Here is a 17,757-nt window from a genome sequence, read left to right on the forward strand (position 1 = left end):
TTTTGTTGTTGTTAACTTAAGATGAATGGGGCAAAAATAAACAATCAATAAATCTCCTGAACTCAGGATTCACCTCTAACCCAAAGGCCACAATGCCAGCATACTGTAAAATCATCATCGCCATACCCAAGTGTGTGAAATAAAACTTAAATATAAACAGTCAATTTTGCATTTTGGTGGAAACAAATATGTTGCATGATTCAATGCAAATTCAACTGTCCACCATGATTCACATATGCAATTAATTTCGAGCACATTTGATCATCATCAATCAGTAGCCTATACTCCACAAGGCTACAGCACTTCCACTGAGACAGACGATCATCACATCAGCATCACAATTCAATTTCCTGCATTTCTTTGCATTTTAATGGGTAGTTTGAACCACTTCATATGCACACCTTAACAATAGTGCTGCACACAGTCCTATGCCTGAATTAATAGCCTAGACCTCTTACTAATGCTGTATAACTGCTGGTCGTTGTATTAATATCCTACAACAGAACAAACATAGGATTATTATAAAGAGAAAATTTGTTGCACACGGGTGATACCATTAATATCTTAATGTAGGATATTTACATAAAATGCCCTGGATCAGGTTAATTTCATTTGAACAACAGATTTCCCGAGCATTTATATGGGCTAAGCAAACTTCAATCCACATGATAAAAATTAATCCACAGACCACCAAAGTAACGTTTGACTGTTTAATTAACTCAACTTAAAATTACTCTGGCACGGTTGGAGGGGGTGTGCTCCAGTACGGTACGGGCGCTCATGCAGGAGCACATGCACGGTCATGCACGCAGCGCGCGAACGTTGATATGACGTAATTAATGCCGTCCTCCTGCTTCTGCAAAATCCTCCTGCTTCCGGCAGACCTGACCGGGTGGCCATGCACACTGCGCGGTGCTGGCCGGCACCGAGCAGGCATCGCTCCCCCAAAATTTCACAATGTTTCCAGCCAGGGGAGCTCATGTCACCACCAGGGGAGCTGTGCTCCCTTTTGCTCCCCCTTATTTCGCGCACTGGTTATGCCAATATTCATGACAGTTTGACTCAGCTAGGGAAAATTCCCGAAAATTCCCTGGAAATTCATTATAATGTAACATGTTTGCATGCATATCTGCTTATAACAAACCAAAATGTTTATTATGTATATATGTATATGACCAGGTGAATGCAGTGAATATAAATTCCTGAAAATTCCCCCAAAATGCCCGTTTATTCCCGTTAATTCCCATTAATTTCCGAAAATTCCCATGGAAATTTTCCAACTTTGAAAATTCCGGGAATTTTGCAACACTAATGAAAACCTATGAAAATTTAATGAATGTCTTCACATTTGCTCATTTGCCTATATACAATATAGACAATACACAGTACAATAAATTCTATCTATCTATCTATCTATCTATCTATCTATCTATCTATACAAGTACCTATTTTTCAAGAAATAGCCTTATTGCAGAGAATGTGAAGTACTCACATTTCTGGATACAGAAAAGGCGGTTTGTTGAGCATGAGCAGTGATAGCCACCATGGCTGAAAAGACAATAAAAAGAGTTCCACCTACACAAACTCAAACTTCTTCAAGAGAAAATCCAAGAACAAAGAAATCTTTCAGAAAAAGCTAAGAACAGAACAGAACAGAAAGCAACAGTGTCAAAACCAAAACTAGAAGAAACATCAGTGTTTCCCTTCCAAGATAAAAAAAAAAAAAAAAACATGAAAACAAGAAGAGATAATGGGGAGTGATGTGAATGTAGCCCTTGTTGTGTACTCATTTTCCAGTGTTCGGTGGGTGTCTTCATCATGTTGGCCCACTGCCTACAGTGAGAACAAAACCCTGAGGCCAAGACTGCTTCTCACCAAAGGTGTTACCAAAATCAAGGCAAACAAGATCCCAGCAAATTATCACTTTAAGTCCTTTAAGTACCTGGTCCCAGCAGGTACTTGCTCAAATAAAATAAATGTAACACACCTTCCGGAAAAGAGGTATTTGATGATGATCTTTTTGGACTTTTTGGATCATACTATAGGTGAAAACTTTTTTTCTTGTTGGGAAAAAGTTCAAGCAAACCATTTATAGGTCTAACTACATCGCACATTGAAACATTTATCTGCAACATACAGTCAGCTCTGGTATCAAACATTCAAGCAAATAATAATGATTAAATAATTAAACTGCATCCCAAGACCCAATGAATGAACTTCAAAATGTTTCAATTTTATACTTTATGTACTTTATATACTTTATGGTTTGACTTGACATTAAACAAACCTGACTACGAAGGCACTGATTTGTTTACTAATCACTGTGCTGAACCGAGAGTGAGGATGAGTTAAGGACATGTGCTCAGTCTTACAGCTTGCACTTTGCTGTTCTTGACATAACGCGGCACAATGCATTTAGATTAACAAAGGCAGATGACATGAAAGGTTGCTGGTCAAACCACTGGCGGCAGCAGAAGGGCCTATCATGTAAAAAAGAGAGAACCTTAGCACTCTTAAAATCAGTTCCCAACATGTTTTATCCCTGCTGCCTTCATCGGGGTAGGGACGATTTCTGTGGAATCATTTTATCTAAAGAGTTTCTAACACCACTTCAAACAGTAAGGCATTCCTGCCTGTCTGATTTCCAGGAGGACACAGTATCCCAAAGCTGGAGTGACTGGAGGGTTGCTGCTATTATATCTATGCTGCCAAACAACACTACAAAAGTGACCTTCAGCAAGGCTTTGCACCCCACACTGCCATGGGGATGCAGCACTGTGGTACACCCTGCAAGCTGACCTTTCTGAGGGAACGCATATGTGTATGTCACTATCTGTGTGCCCCTGTGTGTGTATGTGCGCGTGTGCGTGTGTATGTGTGTGTGTGTGTGTGTGTGTGTGTGTGAGTGCGGGCGCATGTGTGTGTTTTAGAGATTTCACTGAAAAGAAGATCTTGGGCTTCTTGTATCACAGCATCAGTTTTCCCCTAAATACCATGGAAGGGGTATACATTGTTAACAAAAAGAATATCTCTTAAAGGTCACATTCACTCTCACTTGAACGCATTAAAATCTTGGCTAGCATTATTTGAAATCATACAGAGCACAACTTCACACATCACTTAGTATTCAGGAACTCATCACTGGGTTTTAACACAGTCCAATGGGGCAAATGTTTAAAAATTCAAAAAACACACTAATTTCAAAATGGGAAACTTATGGTAAGCCAGATATGTCTTTAAATATTCTACATAAAAATGGTAGCTAATTATGCTTTCTATAAAGTTAGAGTAACATTATTTTGCACTTCCATAAACCCTTTCTCCTGGCTTGTGCAACAGTTTTATTGATTTTTCCCCCCCTCTACAATCAAAGCTACTGCAGGTAATGTTAGCAAGCTGACTGTTTACACATGCAACTACAGTGACAACTTTCTATTTTCAAATATTTTCTTTTCTTTTCTTTTCTTTTTTTTTTTTTTTTTTTTTTGAAGGCTTAAAGGCGCACTTTGTGAAACTGCCAAGGGTAAAAGGAAGTCAGGACTGTTAAGAATCAACAGAAATAAGCACGGCTGGCCCACTGGTGAGAGCCAAACAACATCAAATTATGTGCTTACTCCAACTTTTTTTTTTATCTGTTCAGTCTAATGGGTTATTTTATTTTTGCACGGTGCACCTTTAACCGGTTGTTTTATTGGACTGAGCTGAAGCCCTGAGAGAAGATGCAGGACAGCTCCTCAAATACTACAATGATTGAGAACTAGTGCTCTGTACAATTTAAAGTGAATCGAGACAATATTTTAACTCAACTCAACAATAAATTTTCTGAATGTTCCACTGATTTCAAAAATTGTGATATAAAGCAAAATAATGTATAAATGTTGAATTACTTTGTCAGGGACCTGAATTCAACACATTCTGCAGCTCTGAATTTTCTTGCCCCTGGAAAAGCATTACTTACTTGCTTCTTTTGTTGAATTACTTTTGTCTCTGCTAATGCACAAATTTGGCATGAAGTATGGGGGTAGTAAAGGTGTCAGGGTTGGGACTAGCTAGGTTTGCTCATCCTTTGTACTCTGTGACAGATGATACAGCCTGTCTCGTTTGCTGGGTCTTTCATTTTGCCCGTCATCAATTTCAAAGGGCTAGCTCTGGATTATGTGGGTTTTCCTCTGTGAAGAACCAGATTATCCCACATACTTCCAACAATGCAGATCCAGCTTTGTTCTCTCTATATTTTCTTCTGCCAGTAATGAGAAAAATTATGTTTGTCTTCAGGGTGAGAGTAGCACAGGGTGGTTGTGTGATTTTGTGGCTGACTGGGAGTGATGTTATTCTAAGAGACATGACGTCTTATAGCGAAGATGGAAAGGCCAGAGTCCTCACTGTATTGGATTTGACTATAAAATACAAATGAATATTTGAATTAGTTTTATTGTGAAGGCAGAAAACAAAAACTGGGTGTTTTATTTTCTGTTTATTTGAACCAGTGTAACACATCGGAAGATTTTGTTTAAGCAAGTTAATAGCTAGCATTGGGACCATCCAGCCTGTATCCAGTGCAGCAAGAACAGTGAGAAGAGTATGGTATCCTAACTGTCCTACATAAGGGTCAGCAAAATATTTTATTATTATTATTATTATTATTATTATTTTTTATGATTATTCCTTTTAAAAAGTCAAAAGTATGACAATACTACAATGCTGTCTGAAAGGAGGTGGAGGTGGCAGGAACCAGAACACAAAGCAAAAACTTGTTTGCATTAAGTAACCTCTAACGTCTCTAAAGGCCTAATGCTGCACACAATTCCATTTTAAGACTATAGCACACAGCTCCCAAGGGGCGCTTACTAACCAAACATCACTTTATATCAAACTGTCCAAACTAAGCCAACAGCCCAAATCCCTCACAGCCTGCTCTGAATACTGAATATTTAAAACGACGAAAAACCCACAAATCCCAGCTGGGACAAACTGGCTGTTACAAGGTGTTAGTGTGTATCATGACTGTTAGAATAAAGTTTACGGGGAAGAAATGCCAATGTAGCAGAATGCAGAGTGGCAGCTGTACCCAGCTCCCTCTGCTGATTCAAGCCCTCCGTTTAAAAAAAGCAAACTCAATCTGAATGTCATTATAGGGAAATCCATATGGTGAATGAGTGGACGGGCCAGATCTGAATCTTATTACTGTCCAGTAGTGGCAGGCAGGCTCTGTGGGATGGCCAGAGAGAGTGTGTGTATGTCTATGTGTGTGTATGTGTGTGCGTGTGCGTGTGCATGTATGTGTGTGTGTGAACCATTGGTCTGTAGCAGGCTTGACAAGAGAGCAGCGGGGCAGTCCTGGCAGGTGAAGCCAATGTGATATTCTGTGACTGCTCTCAGAGAATGTGTCATTGCCAAAAAAGCCAGGCCATCTGAAAATCACATTGGCGCAGAGGCCATCTCTCTTTCGCTTAACCCTTTCTCTCCTTCTCTCTTTCTCACCCTCCAAACGCTCTCTCTCTGTCTTTATTGGTTTCTCTTCCTCCAAATCCCAAGTGTCTCTCTCCCCTCCCTCCAACTCCACTCTGCCAAAATCCCCTTTCTCACCATCCTCTCCTCTTCCTCCTTTCCTTCCCACTCACCTTCTAAGTCCTCTCTCTCTCTCTCTCTCTCTCCATCTCTCCACACTAGTCTCTCTCTCCCACTGTCCTTCTCTCACCCTTAGCTTTCCCTTCATCGGCAGACAGCAGGCTCTGCTGCTATCTGGGTGTGTCACTGTAATCACATGTGGCTTCACACAGCGAGCCGCGACAAAGAGCAGGGGAACTAAAGCAATCACCCACTCAACAACACATTGCCTTTTGTGTCACATTAAAGGTGAGTGGGTCATCCGTCAGCTACAGTTCATCATGTGGCACCGGCAGCTGGAGAGCAGTGTGTGGGCGTGTGTGTGCATTATTGTGTGTGTGTGTGTGTGTGAGAGAGAGAGAGAGAGAGAGTGAGCGAGAGAGACAAAGAGACAGTGAATACATGTGCTAACAGCTCAAGAACATACTGTAAGCGTGTGTGTTGATATGCTTAGGGGTCAAACTTGAGAACTGCAGAACCCCTGACTCATAGCGTGATGTGGAAAGAGCGTGCAAATTTCACAGCTCACCATTTATTTCAAGCTTTTTACCATTACTTATGACACTGAATGTTAAATAGACTGTTTCTAAAAATATTACTTAATATACTGAATGCAATAATGCATTCAGATCTTATTTGAAATAATGACTGATCTTTGCACTGACAGACTTTATTGTGAGCAATATAATCAAATCACTTTTTTCAATTTCTTGCACAATTCTCTGCATCACCTACTCTATGATCTCCATCCGTATAAGGTTTTTGGGATGCCAAAATTCCACTGTGTATACTTTTCTTTTCTTTTCTCAATCAGTATTATCTTTTTTACTTTCTTTGATATCATGATCATGTACGTGTGTGTGTGTGTGTGTGTGTGTGTGTGTTTGGGGGGCTGGGGGGGCATGTGTGTGTATCTGCAGGTTACATGGTCTGCAACAGGATTAGCGTCCTTGGGTTTGTTCTGCAAGATTATGTATGTAATGATTTCAATCTCTGTAAGTAGAGTCCAGCAGCACCTTCACTGGCCCAAGAGTGGCAGATGGCAATCAGATGATTCTGGACAAGGTTTCAGTGGGATTGGCAGTGTGTCTGACACACACACACACGCACACGCACACGCACGCACACACACACACACACACACACACACACACACACACACACACACACACACACAAACATTTGTATTACTAGTCTTACGAGGACTTATCCTTGATAACATCCATTGCCTAAACCTGGGCCTGGCTTATTATATTTTTGTTTGCAATTGTTTTAATGGTTTGAGAGAAGTTATTTGAAGTTTGAAGTCTGAAGTTTATTTCGGCCAAAAATAGCAACAGGAATACAGAGTCCATACTAGCACATTAAGTGAGATTAGAATAATGACTATCAAATAAAGTAAATATACATGCTTAATAAATACCAAATGAAAGGCTGAAACAGGAATAGGCGGAAGCCAAAGGCTTATTTTAGCCTATCCTTTATCCTATCAAACCAGACTAAATACACACATAATGGCAAAGAAAAAAACAAGGAATAAACAGTGAAAAGGTACAAAGGCATTTACACAGTATTTGGGATGGGACAAGTACAAGTACAGTATCAGTAATGGTGCCGATACTACCCTCAAGCATTCACACTCAGTATCAGTTCAAATGCCCGATATTCCAGTTCAGTACCAGTTCAGTTATAATATGGTACATTTTGACATAGTCGTTTTACCAGATGGATACCAAACACTCTTCTAGGTCAGCAAAAGTTGTGTAATTATGACCTAGTCTCTACATCGCAAATGCAGACAGACTGCCAATCAGGCATGCAGCTGAATGGACAAAAGTTTACACAATATTCCACAGTCAATTTATTGTCTGTTTGTAACTGAAAGTTGCAGATGTGTACTCGTATCGGTACTCGGTATCGGTGAGTACTCGAAGAGTGAGTACTGCTACTCGTAGCCAAAAAAAAAAAAATTTCATCGTCCCAACCCTACACAGAATATTGGAGCAGTAACTCGCGTTTTAACTTACATTTAATTGTTTGTTTGTTTATATATTTATTCATTTATTTGTCAATCTTTCTGTCTGTCTATCCATCTACCTAGCTCTCTATCTGTCTAATATCTAACCTCACACACACACACACACACACACACACACACGCACGCACACGCGCGCACACACACACACGCACGCACACACACACACACACACACACACACACACACACACACACACACACACACACAACCTGCTGGCATAACGTATTTGGCCCAGATTGCCCCCACACACCCCCACCCCGCCCCCCACCCCCATCCACTTGCACACTACCACGCTCCTGCTCATTATTCAATAACAGACTTCACAAGGCTTTGAAACATTACTGCACCTCTTCACACACTCATCATTAATCATATTTTGCTTATTTTGGTCTTTTTATCTTTGACTCCAAACACTTGGCGTTGTAGCTGCTAACGTTAGCCATTTGGCTATCCTGCCTCAGTGTAACAGTACTTGTGGGGGAAAAAAAAATCCTGACCTCTTCTGTATCATTGCTCATTACGTATTATGTCAGCAGCTTGCATGCACATCCTGCCCTGTCTTTAACGTCTCAGCTTCTTATGATCATAAACACTGGCATAACTTTAACTAGCCAAGTTTTTTGTGTATATAGGTGCTATATACATGTCTATTGTTCTGTATTTCAGGTTGAACAGACAAATCCACTAGTAGTGTCTTCATGTCTAGGCCGTTCAAGATATTAGTTTATGTTTATTGTCAGAGCATATCACTCCCTAAATTAATTAACTCTCTCTATTTAAAATTGTTGTGCAGTGGCCATGGCGTAAGTGTGATAAAGCACTCTGAGCAGGGACAATATAGGAAATTAACACAGTCGAAAGAGTTGTTCTTCGCCTCCAACCTCTGCCAATAATTCCCCATACTGGGAAACCTTCAAGTGTGCTCTTGCTTTCTTAGCTCTCCTCCTCCTCCTTTTCCTTTTCTCTCTCTCACCTCTGTCCACCACCCTAACCCTTTTATTTTATGACTGAGTAACTTACAAATCCTAAACAGCAAAGCCTCTAATTTCAAATGCTGCCACTCAACCCCCCCACCCACCCAAAAAAAAAAAAAAAAAAAAAAAAAAAAAACCTGAAGTGAGTTATTACTCATGACAGGACACAGATAATTAACCTGTTGCTATATTAGACACGTATGGGTATAATTCTCAGAAATCCTATCAAAACAATGAGTTCTTTGTTTTCTACATCAACATGAGCAGTTACATTATGGCCATCTACAAGTAATATTCTTATATACTTGACACATGACCATCCAATAAAACTGCACTGTAGGTGCTGCAAATACATGAATTAGGGCTTTATTAGCTTATAGCTGTTTGCACTGTGGTCACAGAGGTGCACAGTATCCAAAATTCAATAACAACCACGGCAGACAATGCATCTGGCCCAGAGTGTTAGACAACAGTTTTTGTGGTACAGTAAGGCCTTGTATTTCTTCAGATGCTGATGGGAGCCTTGACAGCCTGGGCTGACTGCCGATATTTCCTCGCCTTGCTACACTCCTCTTATAACCAAACTGGCACTTTGGGGAATTTGCATTCAGTCCATGTTGAGTGAAGTTTCAGTCTCTCAGTCAATTTTGTTAACTAATGAATGCTATATGCAATGTGGTCTTGAGTGTAGAGTGACATATTGCACATATTGATTTTCTTTGAGTGGTGGACTAGGAAAAAAATAAAAAAACAGTCCTGGAAATTTGACCCATACTGCCTACCACATCCGATTGATAAATACTTGACCTCTATGCTGCTGCTCACAATATGGACACATGCATAACAAAGTATTACTGGTGATACAGCTCATTTATTCTTCATGCCGGGACACTGGGATTTTATATTTTACATGAGATAATGCATTAGATGTTTTAAAATATAATAAGATGCAGCACTTTTACCACAGAAAATGCATAATTTCCTTGTCATGATGTTTCAAGTTTTATATTGTTGATACACTTTCAACTAGCAATTAACATATTTCTGACAGGCAACTCAAGGCAGTGTAATATGCAGTTGTTAGCTCCACTCTGTCACACATTTCAATTACTTTCATTGTCAGCTCTACATATGTAAGACAGAATATACCACAGTAAAGTTGGCAGGGGGTGAAAGATGGATTCATGGAACGTGACAAATTTATGGCCCTTCCAAACACACCTCAAACAAGCTGGTCTGCCAGTCTACAACAGGAACACCAAACAGCACAGCACTTTCAGTCTCTTAGGCATTTTAATTTGGTTTTGCTGTACTCACCACCAGTCTACAGGTCTAGTCGTCTATCTTTCAACCTATCTACATTTGATTTTCCAATCATACTTTTGGTATTACCCCACATCACAAATCATCTTTCAAGATCGCAGCTAAAGACCTAAAAAGATCCTCAAACACCCTGATGCAGCACATCTCTGAAGTACAGACTTTCACACAAGCGTTGACACGCACACGCATGGACATAAAGCCTACATTATTGTCTGACATCATCAGGCTTTGAATGTATTTACTTTGATACCCTTTCTGCCTGGAATTCACATGTCTCCTGTTTGACCGGATTGTATTCAAGTACAGAAAAAAACACCTAAATCCAGGTTTAAATCATAGGTTTAAATACATATCTGAAAGCTGTTTCCACCTAAACTGTCTCTGGAAGGAGGCACAGACACATTTGGCACAGACAATGAAGTGTAAGTGCGTCTGCAAGCCAGATATAGCAAACACGTAATTGGAAATATTCAAACCAGGAAGCGTAAATAAAGCCAAACAGGTTGCAGGCAGGCAGACATCAACAATTTGCCAAATATAGATGATAAGGAAACTTATAAATGGATGGCCTTTATGCTGTGGTGACACCTATCTGCCACAAATATTCGGTCACGGAAGCAAACATGAGCACGATTCTGGAGCACAAAAGGCATCACAGGCCAAACATCATACATACCCGGTACTTGGAGAGGTCGATCCTCAGCGAGTTATGCAGCTGGTCCAGCAGTTTGACAAACTTCTCCCTCTGTTAGGATAGCAATTACAAAATTTAGCTTGGAGACTATCATTTGGCCGTGGATGTAAAACTTTACTATACTGAGTGGTCTGTAACGCCGTTATGCCTGCAATGATTCATTTTTTACTTCCTGGAACAAAATGTAGTCCAGCCATATTGCCAGGACTCTGCTTACTGCCTAGAAATGTATTTGATGCCTGGCAGCATTAGCTTATTAAACATTCAGTTAGAAAGCACTGGCAACTTTGCAAGTTGTGCCGATTTCAATTGCAAAACTTGTTTTAGACAAATGACTCTGGGAAGGACTACACAGTAAATACCAGAAATGATGATAATTCATGTCATAAATATACAGCATATCCACTTAAGATGTTAGTGCCTTGAGATCCCAGTCTTATACTATTCTTATTCCTATTCCTACTCTTGTTCTTAATGAAACATAATAGCTATATTCATGAAAAATAGCAAATTTAAATAAGATTTATACCATATAAAAAAACATGGTGGCATCAATGCTGAAAAAAATTATAATATAATGGATGTCAGGTATTTAAAGACATACACATATTGTAGCATCGTGAGCCAAAAGATTTTTGATAAAGTGTGCCCTCCTCTTAATGACTCATCTTTTTGGACTCACGTGATCTTTATGAGATAGTATTCATCATAGCAAGTAACATCAAATTGATGCAGATTTTGAGTGGAACATTCAGTTAATCACTTCATGAAAATTTAAAATTATTGATTTGCGTTCATATTTGTGGTTGTTTTCATTAAGATGATCACAACTAGAGGTCATAATTCAACCACCTTTCTATCTGACACCACATCCCTGTACGTATATTACAGCTGCAGAGCCTACAGATCTTAGACCACAATGCAGAAACTGGTGCGGCTGAAGTCTTACCCCAAAGTTGGAGGCAGCAAAGCGGTCTGAAGCAGAGGCGGTGGTGGTGGTGGTGGTGGTAGTATGGGCAAAGTAGGCGTTGATATTAGCAAGCAGGTTGCTCATCACTGCCGGCACACCGGGGCACATGTACTTGGAGGACAGACAGGAGAAATGCCTGCAGAGAACACAGACAGCTGTTAGCCTACTTTGCTACACTGTATGGGGGGCAGCACAGTAGCCATTTTAGGACCACAGGGTTGTGTGGTAAGTAGGGAAACCACCCTTCAACCAGAGTCCTGGTAGCTGGCCTTGTTCTCAGAGTTGCCCTTCCCCTACAAAGGGGAAGGGCAACTTTGGAGAGAATTGCTCCTTTGTGGATCAATACTGAATCACAAAAATAAAGATTACAGAAGGATGCTTGTGACCGGAAGGTTGCCAATTTGAAACCTTAGGCCACCTGGGAAATGTATGCCCTTGAGTAAGGCCCTCATCCCACCCAACCACAGCAGGAAACCACAAGACGGCAGAGTAGTATACTAATTCCCAGGTGTGAATGTGTAAAAATGTTATCAATGGGAAGCAGGATGGTGCTAATAAAGAGCACAAGAGCTCAGAAAACATTCCCTGGATAGATATACATGTAAGAAAAATAGCATACAAATAAAACCAGCTGTTCTTTTGCTCATTTGTAGCCACCAGAGATGTCCCCTACCCTGTATCTATCCATCACTGGGTACTGCAGTGGCCACATTGCCTGAACAGACATACTGAGAAACTCTGTGAATCCTCCTATAACAACAGTGTGCTGAGGCTAGCAAGGAATATTACCTCTAACTGTAGACATCCCTTAAATGGGGAATATGAGCTTATGCCCTCACAAAGAAGATATAGAGTACCGGGCTTCAGCAAGGTTAGACTGAAGAAGTCATTTGTACACCAGTCAGTCCTAAAACTAAATCAAACTCTGAACCACTGATCAAGGGAAAATGTTCATTATGCTTCTGTATTGCATGTGTCTGCTATGAACCGTATGTATATTATATGTGTGTCTGCTTTATGTGCTGCATGTGCTTGGCACTTTTTTGTGCTCTATGTTGCTTTCTGTTGCTTTATGTGATTATGTCTGCATACAGGTGCTGTGTTGTACAACCAATTTCAGTACCACTGACAATAAAGTTGTATTGTATCGTATCGTATCGTATCGTATCGTATCGTATCGTATCGTATCGTATCGTATCGTATCGTATCGTACTGACACAATGTCTGGCATCTGGCATTCTCTTTACCTTCTTGCTGAAAAGAGTGCAGTTTCAATGTTCAGAACAATTACTTGTGGTAGCTGAGTTAGAGTGCAGCACTAGTTTGATGCAGTGTGCAGGGCAAGCAATAAAAAGTGTGACTTCAACAGATATATCTAAAGCTATGTGATGCCATAAATCAAAGCCATATAACCCGCAATATTACAAATATAAGGCTGTAAAAACACAGATCAGCAAGATTAATGGAAAAGGAGGTGTTCCCATTGAGGTTAAAACACAGGGAAGATGTAATGAAGTCCTGAGAGGTGCTGTATGGCAGAGGAACTGGTTTATTTCACTATAGTATACAGGGTGAAACTCTTTAAGAGTTATTTCACTTCCCAATTACAGGGTATTCTGATGACATCAGTTCTATGTCATGGTCTCAATATTATGTAGAGAAAAAGAGCAGAGAGAAAGTAGACGTTATTGCTGCTGCTTCTATGAGGCTTTCACTGCTGCAAAGCCGATACATCCTGGCTAAATAAATCTTGTATCTTTTGTTGGCATCTCCCCTCTCCACCACTTTGTCTCATCCTCCTGAACTTTCAATTACAGACAATGACAAAGGAGCACAAATCACCACTTCTAATTTCAAGCACACACACACACACACACACACACACACACAGAGAGAGAGAGAGGGAGAGAGAGAGAGAGAGAGAGAAAGAGTGAGACAATGCAGTGTGAAACATGCCAGTGAATTTAAAATAAGCTCTCCTTAACATAAGATAGCTCACTAGCACCAACCTAAGACCTCAAAGATCTGACCAAAGCTCTGAACGCACACCAATTTACATACAATTTACAGACACAGACGTAACACACATATGATACAAGTGTCACAGAGGTTGGTTGGCAGTGGCAGCAAACACCTACACACCTGCATGTCTACATGCATTACCTGAGCACATTAGTAGCCACCTCTGAAGAGGTTGTTGGTTCAAACCTTGTCCGTGCCATTTTCCAGTTGCTAACCAATTTGCCCAGTTGAGGTCAATAAGGTTTTTTTTTTTTTTTTACCCTATCTTATTTTATCTTAGGTGAGTAAATCTTGTTTTGCTTTCCACTTGGTGCATGTTGGCTTGGCTTATGGTTTGTGTATGAGCGTTAAGCCTTGGTGAGCTGTACTGGCAAAGTGTAGAAGCACTTTCACCCACCTGAAAGAATAAATTAAAAGAAAGTGAGTTGGCTGGTCCTTAGTCACTTTCCTTGTCTGGTGTTACTGCCAATAAGATAGGGTAAAACCTTATTAACCCCCACCAGGGAAATTCACGAACAAGTCAAACTGACAAAGTTTGACTTGTACTTGCTGCAGCACACCAAATGTAACACAAGCTCCATTAACAATGCGTACCTCTATGCACACCTAACTATCTGTCAAACTGTAAGGTGTAGCATATTGTGGCATTTGCTACATTTCACCAAAGATATATGTGTACATGCACTGTAGCCATGGCAGGTACACAGAGAAGGCGCTGTGCATTAGTGAGCTGGCATGTTTCACACCCCATACACATACACACATAAACACACACACACGCACACACACACACACACACACACACACACACACACACACACACACACACACAAATGGACCATCTGTGACAGAACTACCCAGTAGTAATTAATTCTGGGAGCCTGAGAGGTTTGGTTTGAGCAGAGATCTCTGGGTCTGTCTGGGTGAAGAGCATATGTTCATTTTTAACACTTGATATACAAGAGTGGCAGCCAAGTCACTCCTCATTCATACAGCGGATTCTGGATGATGCTATTTCAAAGATGCAAGTGTGAAAAACTGTGTGTGTGTGTGTGTGTGTGTGTGTGTGTGTGTGTGTGTCTGTGTGTGTGTGTGTTATGTGGTTTTTGGTAGTAGACAATGACATAGGACTGCATCACCAGCCTGTAGCAGTGACCCACAGCAACCAAACATCTGGATGCATGGGTACAGTACAGTGGTTACAGTAAAGATGTCCATGGCTTAAAGCTAACAAATGTAGGCTGACCGCTATAATTAGAGAATTTCCCTGGATTCCACTCTGAAATACATGGATGGCTAGATTTCCTCATACCCTGCTGACTTCTATATTCATGTAAAACACACATCAGACCACAAATGTTCACTGACTTAATTCAATGGAGTCCCTGGCTAAATTTCACTATGATTTTTTTCAGATATAATAGAAAATGAATGAAATTCATTTTCATTACAGCATTCATACCTTATGTAAGACAGATGGGAATATGTAAACTCCCCAAAAACATATTATAAACACTTATGACTTATTATTCCTTTTTGTTGTCTATATATTTCAGCACCTTGGAGCCAGATGGGATCATGATGGGGTTGGGATATAGGGATTTCACTAACAGAAACATCTTGAAACAGGAGTGATTCCTACTTATACGCAAAAGGGGTAGAAACAGTCTGCAGGAATGATTTATTACAGATTACAGACCCGCTCCTCCTCCTGAGTAGAGATGAAGTAAGCACCAAAATGCATGCAAACACACACCTGCACACATGGACAAACACACACACACACAAATAGAAACACAAGCACGTTCTCATCGGGACGCCTAATTAATTACTTTGCTTTCAGCCTCCAAATTACCCAGGAGCACTTGTGGGAGGCGAGCAAAGAGAGTGATGATGGCCTCCACTGAATTGCCATGGTGCTTTTAGGCTGTGTCTCCTGAGCTCATTTTCAAAAGGAGGACTTCTCCCATGGTTGGCCTGCTTCTTTTGCTAATGCACACATGTACAATAATGTATGTACATATTATGCACATACTATGCCCATACTCGCACAGCAATTTGTGCTTTAAGAGGAAATGAGAAATTGGAGACATGCACAAGAGATAATGAGGTATTGAGAGAGAGAGAGAAAAGAAGGAGGAGCAAAAGAACGAGAGAGTGAGATGAGGAAAGGAGAAAATGAGCGTGTGATGTGTGTCGAGGGGTAGTAAGTGAGGGGCACAAGAGGGAGAGGGAGAGTCGTTGTGGCTGCCATGTGATTTATACAGCCATCATGTCAGGAGTGATTGGGAGTCAAGGTTCTGTGATGAAGAGTCCTGGGATGGCAGGCCCTTTCATAAATTCCTGGTGAAGCATAATAAGTGTTGGTATGAAAAACGTCAAGCTTAAATGGGGTGCAAGCCTGAAGAATTAACTCCACCTGCGCTAGCTGTAATATAGCCACTTACTGCTCCACTTGCCTGCACTCAAATAACCCGGCAGGAGGTAACAATCCCTCACATGCTTCAATACACTGTCACATAGCAACAACAGTTTGTCATATACTGTAGCAACACCATCCAGGCTCATATCAACAGAGCAGTCAAACGTGGCAAAAGCATGGTGTTAAAAACAGGTTTTTCTGTCAACTATGTACACGCTCTTGTTGTTGTTTTATTTTTTTGTTTAATTTGATCTCATTCTGTCGTTACTAAATTTGCTGACTGGTAAGCAAGGCTGGTCATTTGTGTAGGTACACTGTGCTGTTTCTGTTTCTATGCTGTACTATGAGGATATCATATAGTTACAGAGTAAAAATGCACAGACTGTTAATTATTTACTGTACTACAAAACCATAAAGGAACAGAGTCTGTTCTATGCTGTTTGTGAGGGAAATGTACACGTATGGAGGGCTGCTGTTGTTGCTGTGTCTTACTGTCATTTTATCCTCTTTCTGTAATGTCCGATTTTTGTTAAATGTAAAGCACACAGCATTGCATTTGATTGCACAAAACATGCTAAATAAATTCTGATCTTATATGGTTTTGATTTTGCTCATAAAGGAATTGTTGTAAAATTTAAGTTTTGTTCTTTTAAATGTTGATACATGCAACCACTAATGTCCAGTTAAGTTTGCCTGGCTGACATTTAAGTGTAGCTACATATTGCAAGATTTTTCGTTCCCACCGAATAAACAAAACTGAAAATACCTGAAAACCTCAGATACAACCAAGCTATTAATATGTGATCTTGAAGAAACTTGAAAGACCTGAAGCACACTGTACAGGGTTGAATGCAGCTCAGGGAGTTCATACAACATGTTTGTCCTGGGGCCACTGGGAAAGTAATTAAAGCAGCTGCTGCTGTAGAAGGTTAAATAGTGAAAACTGGGAATGTTAGTGGATAACATGGGCTTGCACTGGAGCCCAGGTGGTATAAAATGCCATGCTCTTATCAGTGAGGAGGTAGGAAGGGATGATTTGGACACCGGCAATTTGAAAGACATAAGTGTCCATTTCCAACAGACTCCTCTTTTTTTCTTTTTTCTAGCTAGTTGCACCAAACAGGTGCTTGGAGGTAGAATTGCTCTCTTGTTACTGTTTCAACTGTGGTACTCTTGTGCTAAAATTCTCAACCTTTTCTGGCAGTTTATACTCTGACCATCAAAAGCAAGCTAATCTTTCAGCTCTTCACGTCAAGGATGCATAACAGTATGCCCTACAACCGCAGTCCTGCTGGACACCTTTGAAGAAAAACGTCTATAGTGGCCACTAGACTTGTGCTGGAGAACAGATGAAAATTAAATAAATGGTGTGGGTCTTCTGCTGTGGCTACCATCGCATAAGCATACCACAATCCTTGATGACTTTCATCAAACAAAGTAATCTCAAGTAAAGGAACTCAGAGGTGAATATCGAACGATCATGTTTGAGCTGATGTGTGATCACAAATGCATGTATGCGTGTGTGTATTTATGTGTGTGCAACAGAGAGAGAGAGAGATTCACACACAGTGAGGTTTGGAGAGATCAAGAGTGGAAGAAGAGAGAGTATTTATGTGTGTCCACGATCAATGTGGCCAAAGAAGGTTAAGAGTTTTTCCAGGAGACCTGCGATCAATCAATCAAGCTTCAGAACCCTCAGAGCTCCAA

The 17,757-nt window shown here is 40.5% G+C and overlaps 1 protein-coding gene across 1 annotated transcript in view; it reads right to left on the bottom strand.

Annotated features, from left to right (window-relative positions):
• The window catches only part of unc13c (unc-13 homolog C (C. elegans)), a 140,356-nt gene that overhangs the window by 77,572 nt on the left and 45,027 nt on the right, over window positions 1-17,757 (bottom strand). Inside the window, exons 13-14 of the mRNA XM_030048203.1 lie at window positions 11,586-11,742; window positions 10,619-10,687 (exon numbers count right to left, since the gene is read on the bottom strand). Of these exons, the coding sequence (XP_029904063.1) occupies window positions 10,619-10,687; window positions 11,586-11,742 (226 nt within the window). The remainder of the gene's footprint in view (window positions 1-10,618; window positions 10,688-11,585; window positions 11,743-17,757) is intronic.

This window comes from Myripristis murdjan, chromosome 3 (genome assembly GCF_902150065.1).
Source record: "Myripristis murdjan chromosome 3, fMyrMur1.1, whole genome shotgun sequence".
Classification (NCBI taxonomy): Eukaryota; Metazoa; Chordata; class Actinopteri; order Holocentriformes; family Holocentridae; genus Myripristis; species Myripristis murdjan.